This window comes from Epinephelus lanceolatus, chromosome 4 (genome assembly GCF_041903045.1).
Source record: "Epinephelus lanceolatus isolate andai-2023 chromosome 4, ASM4190304v1, whole genome shotgun sequence".
Taxonomy (NCBI): Eukaryota; Metazoa; Chordata; class Actinopteri; order Perciformes; family Serranidae; genus Epinephelus; species Epinephelus lanceolatus.
Window position 1 is genome coordinate 28564894 of NC_135737.1, and position 16839 is coordinate 28581732.

General features: G+C 41.2%; 1 protein-coding gene across 8 annotated transcripts in view; it reads right to left on the reverse strand.

Moving 5' to 3' along the window:
* kmt2a (lysine (K)-specific methyltransferase 2A) overlaps positions 1–10912 on the reverse strand; it is a 43298-nt gene extending 32386 nt beyond the window's left edge. For 4 of the 8 annotated variants that reach the window (XM_078167106.1, XM_033632099.2, XM_033632101.2 and 1 more), the window contains exon 1: positions 10595–10868. In XM_078167106.1, the coding sequence (XP_078023232.1) occupies positions 10595–10840 (246 nt within the window). In that variant the 5' untranslated portion in view covers positions 10841–10868. Of the gene's footprint in view, positions 1–10594 lie in introns of all 8 variants that reach the window. The other 4 variants (XM_033632102.2, XM_078167107.1, XM_033632100.2 and 1 more) reach the window with 2 other exon arrangements.
* Between the last annotated feature and the right edge of the window lie 5927 nt (positions 10913–16839).

Consider the following 16839-nt stretch of genomic DNA (forward strand, 5'->3'; position numbering starts at 1 on the left):
CACACAGCTGCGTAGGCTAACATTAATTTGTTTGTATGATAATGTGCTGACATTGACCATGCTAGTAAGTCACGCTCTCTATATTACCATGCCAATGTAGTAATGTATCTACAATATCTCCTTCTCTGCCTGAAGTCAGTACATAAGTTTTAAAGTTTTTCTGAGCTGAAGGAAATATTTGGCCTGTTAGTTACAAAAGACATTAGGAGTCATTCTCTAGGCATCATGAAGGCCTGTAACAAATTTCATCCAGTTCATTCATCAAGTACTTTGCAAGATATTGTACTGTATTATACTATATTTTGAACGACTGACCTTGTTGCCTCAAAAGCTCAACTTTTTTCAACTTTTTTCACCCATCACGTTTAAAACACAACTGTGTCACATAAGCCACGACTCCAATTATTCTACTGAAACACATGGAGTTCAAAGTTTTCCCCCTTAACATGGATCTGTGTATATGGGAACTTAGGTGTTATTACCTCAGAACAAGTGTACTAACAACAACTCTTCACCCATCTTTCAGGCATTGGGTCTAATGATGTGTCACAATGAACATGAGAGCCTAACCTGGCAGATTAAACGGGCTCTTGCACAACTAAAACATGCTATATTTTGGATACAAATACATTACAAGTTGCACTTTTTGTATAACTGACTAAAAATCTTCTTTTTGACTTCATTTGGTGGTAAAAAAAAATGATGGATGCAACTGTAAATGTGATATGTACAGACTGTACATCAGTCCCTCCTCTGATGCATCAGTAAAGAGATGTGCAACAGAGAAATCACTAGAGGATGATTAACATCGTCAGTATCCTCCCTGTGCCACTACTTCCTTGCAATCAGTGTGCGTGTTTAAGAGTGGAGGTGAGTGTGTCATTTCATCATGTTTATTTATAGCAGCGTGTGGGGATGCAGTTGAGGTCTCGTTGGCCCAGTTTGTGGAGCAGCTGCTATCCAAGTGTAGTCCACGCAAGTGTGTGCACATGCAAAGTGATTTGCACCAGCTAAGAGTTACACGCATCGCAATGTGAATAATTGATACCTAAATGTGTCTGAAACACGCACACTGTGGTGTCTATTTAAAAAATATTGAAAGCACTAATGTGTGCTACAGAACTGGCTCTTTCATCTGTTCTGCATATAAACAAACAACAATAACAGACAGTCAATACTGCTGTTTATCCTGGCAGGCAGTACTGATCTGAGCATCCTCCACTCCTCATCTCCTTACGCTCCTCTCCCCTTCTCCTCTCCTCACAATAATACCAGCATCCTCTCCTCTCTGAGCAAGCTGCTGCTCCTGGTTGGTGTTGTTGCAGAGCGGAGGGGGGCGGAGTACCAACGGCCGGCTCTGACTCGCTGTGATAGTGCGAGTAGCAGTCAATGACATCACAACATGCATAGAACGGATCGCACAGGTTCATCTACACGCACGCTTGTACATGCGCACATGGACCTGCTGATTCTGTCAGCCACACATACACACGGTTAGAGAAAAGCAAGAAGAAAAAAAACACACCCCCTGCCCGTGAACTGCACAGCAAGATGTAAACAAGCATAACATAGGCGTAAGGATGCGGGGGAGGGGAGCACAGGCGAGGCAAGCAGCAAACATGAGTGAGGAAATGAGGAGGGCTGTGGGAGGAGGGTGAGGAGGAGAAAAAGAGGCGAGGAAGCAGCATCTTGACCACATGCAGCATCAACAACAGAGGGAGCGCAGTCGACTCCAGGCAGCGCTGAGGATGAAAAGGGTTTTGGGGTGTCAGCATGCTCATGCAGAATCTTGCAAAATCCCTATCTAAACAAACTCCCACACACGACAAGCCTCCCCTTTACTTCCCCTCATTCCTGCTCTCGACCATGCTCCGAAACAGATATTCAGTCACTCGCTCATTGCTCGCTCGCTCGCTTCCCGCCCACTGGCTGCCGAGCACAGAGCAGCAGCGTGTGAAACACAAGCCTCACCGTGAGCTCAATAGTAGGGCAGGCACAGGGAGGTAACTTCAAGAAGTAAACAAACGCTGTAGTAGACTAGCAAGGTGAGGTTCATGTTCTGCTTTGCCTCGCACCATGCAGGGGGTAAAAAGGTTGCTGGAAAGAACCGAGTTTCTCTTTTCTCCTTTCTATTTCATCAGCTGAGGAGTGTGCAGGAAGGCTTTTGAACACCACTGTTCATGTTGCTCATCTTTGCCTGCTTTTGCTGCCAGTCTCACTATAAAAACCTTGAGCAGCTTTACTTCCTGCTGGTATGTCACATCTCGTGTAACTGATCAATGCATAAATTACTTCAAACAAGTTACTAAAAGATAGAGAAAGGGAAACTGATCTGAGTCAGGAGATGCGAGGGACTGTCCCTGAAAGTTATGAAACGGATGTGAATTTGGTTTGGGGTATACATCTCTGTATCATTTTGACAGTGCTTTTGCACTCTGAGAAAGCAAACAGACCTTTTACTGCCTTTCGAGACAACACTTAGGAGAAATCTAACTGGTTATAGACATTGGGCTGCACATTAGGGACCAGTTTCCCAGACAGGGTATAAACCAGGCTTTAACCTAGAAAAGATACTCCTTACTTAAGAAGTGGCTTGTCTGAGGCGCATTTACACTTTGAATTGCTCAATTATGGAATCCAAGACTAAGCTTGATTAAGATTAATTTGAACCACCTATGTTTGTCCTCATTAGTGAGAGTTTGCGCACATAGCTCTCACCTGGGTGGACTTGGTGAAACGGGAGGAGAAAAAAACAGACAAAATAACAGAAGCAGATAAAAACACAAATTCACCAACCAAAAAAAGAAAAGCTCTTATCGTGATCAGCTGACCATGTCCCCCACAAATTATTCATATGCAGCTAATTTGCAATAGCTATTTATATTCACACTGGCAACATTAAAAAGGCAGCATGCTGTTCACTGCACAGCAAAAAGTGAGGATATGCGGGTTGGGAAGTGGACACAAAGGCAGGACCTGGGTTCACCTCTCACAGTAGAAGCTAGTGCTGCTCACATTTGTAAAAAAAAATTAACAAACTTTCCCCAAACTTAACCATGCTTTAATTGTGATTATGATGCAGGTAATCCATTGTATTATGTCCATTGTAATCCATTGTATTATGTCCATTGTAATCCATTGTATTATGTTTTTAAAAATCAGTCCAAGTTTTCAACTGTGCAAACCAGATAATAAAATCCATTTCATCACTTCAATGTTTCAAACTGGCTTTCTGACAACTCAACACAAAAATGTGCCAAAATGTCTATTAAACATCAGTTATCGTTTTAACTTCATGCATTTTGGTAACATTAGCTAATCTCCCTGGCATTACACTCCCTGAGGTGGCCTCGTATTAAAGGCGTTTAAAAACAAATTTAAAAAATGACATTATAACACTTTAAAAAGGTACATTGTTTAAACACTGTATGGTTCTTTCAGGTAGCAGTTTGACGGCGCCAGTAAATCAGTTACCATACTTTGCAGCCAGCCAAACAACCACAGCCATCAAGACTTTATTGAAAAGACTTGCCCCAACATGTGCAATCATCATCAGCAAACACAGTTACAGTTGCTGGTTTATTACTTATGATACTGATCTACTTGAAATGTTGTACACGAACTTTCATAATAACTCAGCAGCATCTAAAAGGTATTACTTCTCAGAGGTGTTGAAATTAAGTTGTGATAACATACCACAAACTGCACGGTGCAAGTGGTATCACATTGATGTGTTATAACACCGTGAGCTATATTGACTCATACCACTAAACCAACCATTCACTTTACGGATACTGATTTGACTACTGTTTATGTGGGTGTCGCCATAGTTCGTACTCCTCATTTTCATGCCGGGAGAATGTAGAGGAACAGTTTCACAGATTAAATTTGCAGTGATCTAAAGGCAACAGAGACAAAAATAATCTATACTTTATATGCAATCTATATCAAATGTTTTGAGATGGATAGGAAATACGGTTGGGAAAAAAAATCGATACAGCATAGCATCGTAATATTTTGCATGGCGATATTGTATCGATACACAGATGCTAAGTATCAATCTTTTATTATATAGAGTATTCATTTTTACAAATACACATTTTAATACAACTTTTGGTACTAGAATAATAAAATTGTTTTTTCGGTCCACTAGATGGTGCTGATTTTTTTTTCCTGGTGAGGTCAGCAGAGGTCTCAGTCAGCAGCGTTTGGCAGGAAGTTCATGAAAACAAAGATAAACGCACCAGAGAAAAATGATCAGAAACATGTTGTTGGCATTCAAATCAAACATCTGGACTTAATATGGATTCTTTTTAATATGGACAGAAAGAAGGACTTGGATATAACATGCCATTTTCAAGCAGTGTCATATAAGAATACTACAAACGTGAGGGTTCACCCCACACTCTACCATCGAGAGACAGCGTTAGCCACCAACAGCCAAGCTAGCGCTAAACCTGCTCCACCGAAAAATCAACCAACACTGGACACAGCTTGACAATACTACCATCCAACTCTGAGTGAGCAAAGAACGTAACACAGTCCATCACCTACTTCATGTCTAAAGATCTGTGTCCATACAGCTTTCTGAAAACAAAGACATTTGTTACATGCTAAAAACACTTTGTCTGTATGTGACTCCATCCAACGTTTTGTCACCAACACAGCCATACCCAGGCTGTACAGAGAGGTGAAGCATAAAGTTGAGGAATCTTAATACAGCAGGAAGGGTGGCATTAACTTGTGACACCTGGACTTCAAGGTCAGTGGATTCATATGCAACTATAATGGCACATTATTTCACGGAGAACTGGTGACTGCCGTCTCATGTTCTCCAAACTAGAGCAGAACATGAAAGTAACACCAGAGCAAACATTGCTGACCTCCTGCAAAATGCAGCACAAGAATGGGGGATTGTGTTTTTAACAGATGCTTCTAACATGGGTGTTGTCATTCAGTTAGCAGGATACCTGCATGTGAAGTGTTTGGCTAACCCACTTAATCTGGCCTCGCAGAGGGCGATAAATCTGCCAACAGTTCAGTTTGTCAGGTGTATGCAGCATTTCTAACAGGTTTTATGACGATGTTGGTCAGTTTGTGTGCTTTGCATCACATTTTGCTGCAATAAAAATTATTAAAGTCAAATGAACAGACTGAAAAAAACTTATCTTATGTGGTAAAACTGATGTTGACAAAGTTTTCGAGGAAAGTTTTACAAATATGAAGCCTCCATGGATCAAACATTCATAATATACATATTCACAATTGATCTTGTTTGCAGTTCAAGATGTCCTGTAAAAAGTTTTACAGATGTCTCTTTCATTATGGTGGTCTATGAGGAAAATGCTTTTGGGGATGCAGGGGACTTTTTTGCTGCAATACTGCAAGTGGCCACTGGGAAAAATTGAAGGCAAGAATGAGTGGCGTCCCTGGGGACCTGCATGTCACCTGTTCACAGCTAGGCATGTTATGCCACAGTAATAATAATCTATGGGAAACACAATACGCTGTATAAATGTACATAAATTAAACTAAGCTTTGACGCAAAAAACTTACATTGATGATTTTCAGTAATCAAGTTAACTGAGTCTTCTGAATTGATTCAGCCCTAAATTTTTAAAATCCTCCTTGTCCTTGATTTTTAACAGAGTAATTCATCAGATTAAACTTTCTTTAATGAATAAATGTAATTTATGGTGCTGTTTGACTGCTGCTAGACCACCTCGTTAATACAGGTGCATACCTCCCTTTGTGTGCAGCGAACAGGGGTGCAAACTGTTTTTTAACCGCAGTGAAAATGTTGTGTTTGAAAGGCAAAACTTGAACAAAGAAGGACTTTGGTGAAATATTTCTTTAGTTAGGAACATGTTGCACATTTTTAAATGATAAATGATTACTTGATTGATCTATCTTTTTTCAAAAATGTTGACTTTTGGACTTTATAACACTCTGGAATTATTGAGTTTAAAACAATCCACTGCAGCCACCACTGAAATCTAATTCTGCAAATATATTGTTAATAATATTAGTGTAGCCTAGCCTTTATCTGCAACCGTGCAGAAGTAACAGGTTTATACAAAAATTTACAGACATGCAAACAAAAAAGCTGCACAGCATTCCAGTGCTGATTTAGAATTTGAATAACAACATTATGAATGAAGCCGTGAAGATTCAAACTAGTCAGTGCAGCCCTAAAAAGGAGGACAGGAATGTGACTCAGACTGAGAGGGATGCCAAATAGATGTGTTAAGTTCTCAGGTTAGGACCCCTTCAGTCAGTTTGATGTTCAGAGAACACATCTTTAGAAGTCTTTCCTCCTTACTAGTCTGAAACAACATCTTCTTGACACATTCCAGGAAGCTTTCCTCTTGGATTTACTGTACAGACATGATGCCTCATCCCTTCCTGGAATGTAAATTGGTAATGAGCTCATCCTCCTATATGCCCCTCTGATGACACATCTCTTTAAGAGGCCACAGAGGAATTCAGTCTGACAGATACTACTAAGTTTACAATGCAGCAAGTATGAGTAATACTAAAGGGCATTCAAGTCGTGGATCCAGTCTGAGTCACTGATCAGAACATCTTTGTTTCCTCCACCAGCGTGAATTACCCAGTGGCACTGCTTTGTGACCCCTGTCAGCCCAAGCAAAAGGTGGACATTTGTTTTTTCAAGTGTCCCAACACTAGGTGCAACTGTTTCACATTTGCTCGACGGCACAGAGACCAAAACAAACAGTTTCCAGGGCAAGATGACTCCTCTTCCTACACCTTGCACATAAGGAGACCAGGACGGTCAACGGACAAAGACAAACAGACTGATTGGCACGTGTGCATGGTCTCTCTCTTTCTCACTCACACACACACACACACACACACACACACACACACACACACACACACACACACACACACACACACACACACACACGCTGGCGGGCACCCATAGACACACGCCCCCCTTCTACCCACCCAAGCAGCCAGCTTGAATTGAAGTTCTAATCAAAATAAAGACAAAGACGCCACGCCTACTCGTGAGTGCAATAAGGGACATAAAGTCTGAGGGACACCCCTACCCCTGCCACCATACACACACACATACACAAAGCGTAAGAAAAACGACACAATTGCCGCCTTTCTCCCAGTCAGGCAACTCCTAAAGCATTCTGCTGTTGCAGAATAAAGCCATGGATGGGAGGGTCTGTGACTAATTCTCCTCCCAGCTTTGTCCCGTTGGGAGGAGGGTCGCCCTGCACTCTTTGATATCCCTGCCTGTGCTCTTTCAGCCGCCCGCACTTTGTGAGAGCTAGAATAAAAGCAGACACAAAGCTTCCTGGTCCAATCCACACGCTGTCTCGGGGATGGGTAAGCGGCGGGGGTGTGGGGAGGGGGGGGCACTTCCATTTAAATAGGCCAAACACCTGCTGGACTGAAGCCCCTTCCGCTCAAACACACTATTTCTCTCAAACCAGTGAGGCAAAGAGACATTTGGGTTGATACATCTATTCAGCTGCACTTTTGTATGAGTGATTAAACATTGGTAATAATATGTGACTGGAATGGATGCAGCAGAAGGCAAGATATAATGGGCCAGGAACAGAAAGGGAAAAGGATGCAAAGTCTGATTAGGTGGAAAGAAGGGTTGGGTGGATGTTGTGGAGGTGATAAGGTTGCTCATTTACAAAAAAAAAAAAAAAAATCTACATGGACTGCACTCAGCATCCAAAATAAGCAACGGCAATTTGGCTGGATCAAGAAAATGAATTCCCTACACACACACAAAAGCTAACAAATGCCTTCATTTGGACAGCAACAGCCGACAAGCACCCCTTTGAGCCACCCCAATAGGCTTAGTAATCCATTCCAAAGTGGCAGCTGTCAGAAGAAAAGTTGCTCTGCCTCTCAGACGGGGTTGTGTTTGTCTGAAGTGGATTTGGGTCTTTCTGCCTAGATGGAGGAAGGAGGGGTGGCCAAGTGTCCGGCTGGCGCTCTGTTCAGGGTCGCCCTGTGAGCTCAGCGGGCTGCAGTGAGCCTGAACAATACTGCCCTGGTCTGGCCAGACAGGCACTACACTGTCTCTCAATGAAATCACCATGCTGTGAACGCAACGTCTGTAGGCTTCAGGTTCCATGGGGATTTAATAGTCCAGTCTGTCTCCCCACATACAAAATTCTGCTAAACTCTTATTCAATTAACTAAGGGAAGGCGGGACTCCTAATTACTGTACTTAAAAAGCCATTTGCCTGTATCGACAATGTTTCACATGACGTTTAATTTCTCTGAAATATCACAAAGCTGGGAAGCAAAGCACAGATGTGTGTAAAAATAAAGAAAAATCACTTTGCTGTGTCTGAGCACATCATATGATTGAAGTTGCACTGGGATTTCATGTCTGTCAATACACACATCCCAAAAACTGTTATACTCTCACCCACTGCCATTCATTCAAAGTAAGGGGGTGGGATTGGCTTTAAGAGCTTAAAAAGCCATTTCAACACCAAAGTGATATTTCATTTCTCCATAATCATAAAGCATTGATTTGAAGTACAAATGTACTTCCAAACCAATTAAATCAGCATGCTGTATCCACATTTTCCACATAGTTAAGTTCCACAGAGATTGAATGGTCCAGTCTGTTTACACACATCCAAAACACTGTTATACTGCTATTACTGTCTGTTTATTTTAAAGTAAGGGGTCAAGGGACTCCTAATAACTTTGCTCACAAACATGATATTTCAAATAAAATGTACGTTTCTCCAGAATATAATGAAACTATGATGTTAAAAATACATCAGGAAATATTTCCCAGCATTCTCTAAAGTGACTGCTAATCTCCACATCATGATTCAACATGCATGTAAAAATCCAAGCATACTGTCGAGCACAGAAAAAAGCACATATCTAAATGCCTAACTAGTATGCATGCAAATAGCGCTGTGCTTCAACCAAATAAGCAGTCTGTGGAGCCCTGGAGTTGGTGGTAAACATCCCCACACAGTGTACTCCCACTGCAATGAACGCATGCTGCTCATCATGAAGAAGGAAGATGGTAGTTCGCTAAGGCGAACACACCCCCACATCACACGGTCCGTCAAGAAGGGGCTCGTTGTTATTGTAGCCAGCCCTGCATGCGCACTGTCACTAGCAAGCCTCATTTCTATGATAAAAACGAAGCGAAATCAGACCGCAAACCCTGCCACTATACTCTCTTTAGCACTTTAACACTGACGGGAGTGATTTTAAGTGTGTGGCTGTGTGTCAGACGGCATCTCCAAGCACCAGAAAAGCGATATTATTTTGGTACTAGCTACGTACTGGCTGTGTTAGAGAAGGGGAAAACATGTCCACCTCCCATTTTCCTATGCATCAGCAATAGCCCCGACGGCTAGCGTGGCGTAGTGCGTAGCATGGTAGCTGTCCTAGCTTAAACACCGAACAGCAGTGGTGATGATATAGTTTTGTGGGTGAGCTCAGCCAACTCTAGCTACGATGCTTTAACCCGCTACGTAGCAATATGCTGGCCGGAGGTAAACACAGCAAGCTCCCGAGCAAACCTGCAACTTTAACATCGCTTACGACAGGATGCTAACCTGCGAGCTAACCAATCAGCTATGTTAGCCAAGCCTCGCTGGAAGGTTGACACCTTACAGCCAACAGCAAGCCCTTGAGCTCATGCTGTAAATACTGAGCTTCGGAGCTAGCAAATGTTATCTAATATGAATCTGGGAATAAGTAAAGTAAATGATGAACAGCGGTTTCTCGGATACGTTGCAGACAGACGCCAAGTTAACGTTAGCTTGTTGCAAACCACAACTGTGTACTCTCGCCTCCTTCAAGTTGACATGTCTTGTTTCCAAACATTGCACGCTAGCTTGAAGGTCCCGTGCGATTACACACCAAGGAGAACGGCGTTATGATAAACACAAATGTTCAAATCATATTTAGTGGACACATTAACAGTAATGCTAATAGCGGGGGATACTTTTACTGTGTTAATGTACATGAATATGAAGACAACATGTCCAGCCTTGAAGGCTTCACGTCAAGCTAATGTCAAGTAGCTAACTAGTAAATCAGTTGTAACGGCTGAGTTACACAGTGAACGTTCGTCACCAAATATAGCCGTTTATGTGCTGTGTGTTAACAGTGGTGTGTGCTGTAATTAACAAGCTAACAGCAGGGTTTCTCCACAGTGTTTTGGTCGGGCTAGCAGACTAACGTTAGCACCAGTTCATCCAAACTGTGTGGATGTAGCCTGTGCTCACACACTCACTGAGATGGAGAAAACTTTCTTCCCAGAAGCACCAGTGAGACCATAAATCTGGTGACCATTTGGTGCTGTCTGTGACAAAAGTTAACGTTATAGCACGTTACTGTGGAGTTTAAGGCCACACAGCCAACTCAAAGTTAACTGAGCATCCTGGAAATGACAAGTTTGCTCACAGCCACTTAACGTTGGGAGGAAAAGATGGTCATGGTTTGGGCAGAGAGTAACCGCTAGGTCTTCATGTGAAATGTAGGGAAAGGCTTTCTAAGTGCACAGCGCCCTGCAGCTGTCTTACCGAGGCTCCCTGGTCATGATCGGACTTACCTCCCCGCTGCTCGAGTCACTCGATTCCCCCAAAACATCCCGAAATTTCTGCAGGTTGCTCCCGATAACCGAAGAGACCTGTAGTGCAGCATCAAACCCGGGTCCGAGCCCGGCTGCGTTAGGGTGGGCTCCCGAGACACTCCGCAGAGAGGCAGTAACCCTAGTTCGGCCCGCTCTCCTCCCGGTACCGGAGTTGCAGCTCCCTCCGGGCCGAGCGGGGAACCGCCACCGACAGCTGTGCGCCATTTTACACTCTCTGCCTGCCTGCCCTGCGATCAGATACCTCAGTGGGCGGAACCCTAACCCAGCACTCCACATAAACAACCTCCACCACAGCGCTCCGCTCTCACTGGCCGACACGTCGTTATGCAGGTTGCGGGGCGGAACTGGAGAAACCCCGACAATGCATTTTCTCAGCGGCCCTATTCAGACTCTGCATGGCTGAATCCAAATCAGGTTCAGGGGCTTTGCCCGGGAAAGGAGCCTCGCACTTGAATCACACTTGAATCACAAGGAAGGACCTGATTGTGAGCTTGCAGTGCTGTTTCCTAACCAAGAAAAGGGAAAAGCTTTTTGCAAGCGATATGCAGCATATTGTAATAGTAACTTGTATTTATGTTTTATCCTAAGGCAGGGGTGTTGCAATAAATCCTGCACCCCAGGAAAGTGAAATGCTTTGCTGCCCAACAACATCTGTGCGAACCACTTTTCACTTGTCTTTTTAAAAAACTGCTGTAAAAATGAATTAAGCTGAAAAAAATTCAGCAGAAAAATATCTGTACCTAAGGGCCTCGTCACCAGGTACTCACCTGCAAGCTCCCCAGGTAGGGCTTTTGAAAACGGCCCCAGCTTCACTGATCCAGATAAAAAACTTTCACATAGTTTCTAATCCTTACAGGCCTTTGAATCATTTTTATCATATTTTATTTCACATGCATGCACTTAATCACTTAAACACATCTTAATTACAGTTAACAGTAATTAGGTTATTGACAATTAGGCCTAACTACAAAAAGACAGTTTAGTTCAGCTACCACTAAGTGCATGCAAAGGGTACATTTAAACTTAGTTTAATCATATGTAATAAGTGTACAACAGTAAAAGTCACGATCATATTCATATTCAGGGCCAATTTTCAAAAATATTGAGGGGGACTTGCATTGCACCTGTTGTGCACAGAACAATGGAAAGGTGAGAGCTGCTACTTTTAGTAAAGACACACAATCCGATATTTCCTATTTAACTTGAGAGAGTTTCTCAGTATTCATTAACAGAAACAGGTAATTGTTACAATAAATGTTTAAAGGTCCAGTCTGCAGGATTTAGTGGCATCTAGTAGTGACGTTGCAGAACTACAACTTCTCCCACAAGAGTGTAGGACGGGTGGGCAGCCTTTACTATCAAAAGAGCCATGTTTGACCAAATTAATACATAAAACAAACATATTTGAGCTTTATAATGAAGGTAACACTGTCTATTAAGTCTTAATTATCCTCTCAACATTACTAACAGGTCTTAATGAACATTTATGATGTTTTACCACAAAGTGGCTGCTCTGCAGTGGGATATTTATGATTATTTTGTACTTAAACTTTGCAGCGTTGGTGGTGATAGTAAATGAAAATGTCCATGCACTATTAAATTCCGTATTTCCCTCAGAGACTTTTCCTTATTGTGGATTTGGGATCCATAGCTAGACTAGCTGGAAACACTTAAGACTAGCCATGGCTATTGAGGTTCGACAAAGTTTAGAGGACATATGATGCATAGACATATGATGCACATTTTAGCTGATGAAATGTTAAAACATTATTTTAATTTGGTGTATAGGCTACACATTTGTGCAACTGAAGAATGTAAGAATCACTTTAGACCTACAACAATTGTACATGAACATTAAAATGTTAAAAAAAGAACTGTTAGGGGCGTCAGTGGCTTAGTGGTAGAGCAGATGCCCCATGTACAAGGCTGTTGCCGCAGTGGCCCGGGTTCGACTCCAGCCTGCGGCCCTTCGCTGCATGCCTCTCCCACTCTCTCTCTTCTCCCCCTCACACTTAACTATCCTATCAATTAAAGGCAAAAAAATATCTTTAAAAAAAAGAACTGTTATTCATTTCCATATAATTTTTTCCAAAAGCTACAGGCCACCACTGGACAGCCAAACGTAGCTCCAGAGCCACAGGTTGCCTACCCCTGGTGTAGGAGAACTACCGTGGCCGACAAGAAAACGAAAGGGCCCCGTCTGGAGCCAGTTGGAGCCAAGGCTGTTGGTTTTAGGCACCACTTCCACTGATCATTTATTTGCAACCGTGTTATAAAACATGGTGTTCACAAATATCAATTACTGGAAAATAATTAGGCTGATATATTTAAGTCTCGAGGCCCTCTTTTACTGCTATGATAAGAAAAACACTAATTTTACAAGGATGTTGCAAGGACTGAACTCAATCATATTTTGAACTCCTAATTATGTCTTTTAAGAGTATGAAACAAGTCAGATCCTCATTCACTGACATTTACATACTCAGCGCACCACACCCTAAAATGGCGGCAGCACCATTGGCCTTGGGAAACTTGACCATGGCTAATACAAGTAGCAACTTTGGCTTTACACAAAAAAGACCACAAATACGCAGTATAAACTCATTCACACAGTATTAGGGTAACTACGTGCAATCTTTGACAGCGTCTTGTAAATTAATTGTAATTCACAACACAAATGTCATTTATTTGCTTACATTATAATAACTTTTTTAACCATTTTTTGTTAACTGTTATCTGAACCTTGGTTACAGGAGCACCACAGAGAAAGTGTATGTAGTGAGAGATCTGTAGGAGCTGCTAATGAGCAGACCAGAGGCCTGTACTACGAACCCAGTTTAACTTACCCAGGATATCTCTTTGTTATCTGGCTTGACTAACCCTAACATTGTACATCTGGATAAGCGGTACTACAACAAAGCTGGTTATCAACTTGTTCAGTCAACTCTGGGTTTTCCTAAGGAGCCACCTGCATGTTCATGTGGAAGAGGCGGGGCTGTTAATTACATTTGACATCATCGGAACCTTGAATGAAGTAGGTTACTTTCAATCATATGAGATGAAATGGTACTGAAAGTGTGTGGGACTGGAAAACAGTACAATGTCGGTGGCATGGGATGTAAACGATATGTTGGTGAAGATTCTCAGTCATCCAGGTCATGGTACCAATTCGCACCTGGACCTATCTAACCCTAACGACACATAAGATGGCCAACGAGTCAACGACTCACATGTGAGGGTTCACACCCACATGGAGTTTAAAGCCTGTGACTCTACACCAGTCAGTTAGAACTGAAGAAGCCCCTTGGATGAGAGGCAAAACATCTTCAAGAAACTCAAGCAGGTCCAGTTGCCTACGATACAGCACTGACGTAAATGATACTTTGTGATCTTATAACGGAAATTCTAGAGACATTGAAAACACTACCCAAAAATAAATTACGTGCAGGTACCGCTGAGCTAATCCTTTTACAATGTAAGTCAACGGGAGAAAGTTATTGGGCCACAGGGTATCAAGGACCTTCTCCATATGTAGATATACACAGCTTATTCTAAGGCAACAATTTTCATGATTCTCATGTATAGGTGATTATGTCTAACAAAAACAGTTATGAATATTATATATTTCTGCCAATATATTCCCGCTACATCCTACACACTGGACCTTTAAGTTCATAATGAACGAGATGTTTAAGTTACAACCAGAGGCAGCTCCGTGCACAAAAATGGGACCTCATGTGGCCCAAAACAATTTTTTTGAGCTCTCCTGTGAGAATTGTTAGCACATACAGTACATGGGGGATCTGGCTTTTAAGAATTTCTCATATAGTTGCTGAGATTGTCTGACATATAGATGTCACTACTATACACGTTGCTTGGGAGTAACTTAAAATACATACTAAAGCAAGTAAAGAACCCCTTAAACTTGAGACACAGTCAGTACTATTAAAGATCTATATATTTAAAGTCTTTTGAGGCCCTCTTTTACAAGGATGTTGCAAGGACTGAACTCACTGTCATATTTCTGAGACAAAACATAACAATGTCTTATTAATGCACATTAGTTTTATTTTTTAAATCATACTGTACATCCAAAATAAACATTTTATAATCACAATTAAAACAAAAAATATTGCATTATAATTTAACCCATGTAATCATTCAGGTGGTAGATATTCAACATACAGTATGAGGGCATGCCAACAAATACACCTTTCTCTCACATGTTGCCATTTAATACAACAATACTTCATTCTGAATTAAAACCTTTTCATTCAAAAACCAACTCACAAACAGGTCACCTCTTTCTGATCTTCTTTCTTTTATATTTTTACCCCACAGCTTCGTGTATGCCCTAAAGAAGCAAACTCATAATTATGTCTTTTAAAGAGTATGAAACAAGTCAGATCCTCATTCGCTGACATTTACTGCAAGGCTGTTGGTTTTAGGCACCGCTTCTACTGATCATTTATTTGCCCACATGTTAATACACTACGCTTGCACACAACAAAAAAAAAAAAAAAACATCTGTTAAAAAATGCTAGATCAGGATACATCTGTTAATCTGGTGAATGTTAATTCAAAGGATGACAATTATTATACACTGTCAGTCAAAAATTATTGAACACCCTGTAGTCTGGCTGTTTTTTTTGTTTTTTTGGTTTGATCACAAGAAATGCATTAATTGTTAAGACCTTAAAATTATACAGTACATGAGAAAATTTTGGAATATTTAATCTTATTGCAAACTAGAAGGGCACACAGAGAGCGAAATGCCCGATCTCGCAATGTTTAAGAAAGTGAAAATAATAAGTGTATCCACCCCGTGATTCGGATCCACTCCTAAATTTAATGGGTTTAATGGGTACACTTTTCCAACAAGTTTAAAAAAAATCACCAGTAGTTTGTCCGTAATCCTGCTGACAAACAGACAAATGGCACTACAAACATGGCCTCCTTGGCAGAGGTAATAAGATAGCCAGAACACATTTTGCAAGCTCATGTTTTGCCACGAGATTTGAGTTTAGAAGCATCAACCTGAGAGGCCATTCGGTTCAGTCAAAGGTGCTCTGCATAAATACGCAAATGTCTTGCAGTCTCTACATTTTTATTAAAATTAGGCATGGCAGAAAATTAAGCATATTTCTGTGACTGCATGGCTCATTTCTCACATTTCCTTTCAGTCAGTTTGACTTTGGTGGAAAGTTTTGGAGAAATATAACATTTCAGGAACAGCTATCGTGTTTGTCCAGTTTGAACAAGTGGAATTTGAGATGTTATTTTGTGTCCCCGATCACTACTGAGTGTCTTAAATGGACATTTCAAAGATTTTACATTGGAGTCAGTCGTTGAAAACAGTTGCATTATGACTTCTGTAACCCTGTCAGGGGCTTTCTAAAATCAAATAAATTTTCATTTGCTAGTGAGACGAACTGCGAGCAAAAATGTTTTCCCAAGGACGAACTCCTTCTCAAGATGCTCATCAATGTCACGCTCAGCAATCAAGCATATGCAGTCTGGTATTTTTTGGTAAACTTCATATTATTTTTTTTGCATGTACTTGATCCTAAAATATGGTTAAAAAGTATAATTATTGTATAGTAACTGAAACCCAAATCCTCACACCCAGCAATTAGTTAACAAGCTCTCATATCTAATGAGGTCTTTAATTAGTGCTTGATTAAAGGCAAGTGCCCTTGAAGATGTGAAGACACTTTTCTATATATGTTTAAATACAGAAAAAAGTGTACACAGTATAGTTTTGTGCTTCAGGTGTCCTATTACAGTGAACAAGACTTTGGACATCTCCAGGTAAATCTAGGTTATTTCCGCTGAAATAAAAGTCACACACATAATTAAATTTGGTTTTACCTGTGCCTTGCCTTTAATTGTTAACGTTATTTACAATGCTGCTTGAGATTTAACAAAAAGTGCGGAAATGTTGGGTGTTCAAGAACTTTAAAAGGCAGTGCATACTGTATTCTTTGTGAAGGTGAAATTATGGTAAAATCAGAAACACTTCCACTCATGTTCTGCCTTAAGACTTCCCAAAAATACTTACCTTGCAGTATAAAATCTGTTAGGGCCAGCTGGTCAGCCAGGAGTTCGTACAGTACGTTCAACAAGTCCTGTTGAAACTGTTACTTCTGGCCACAGTTCTGATTGTGATAATAACTAATTAATACACAGTATTCAGGGAGAGA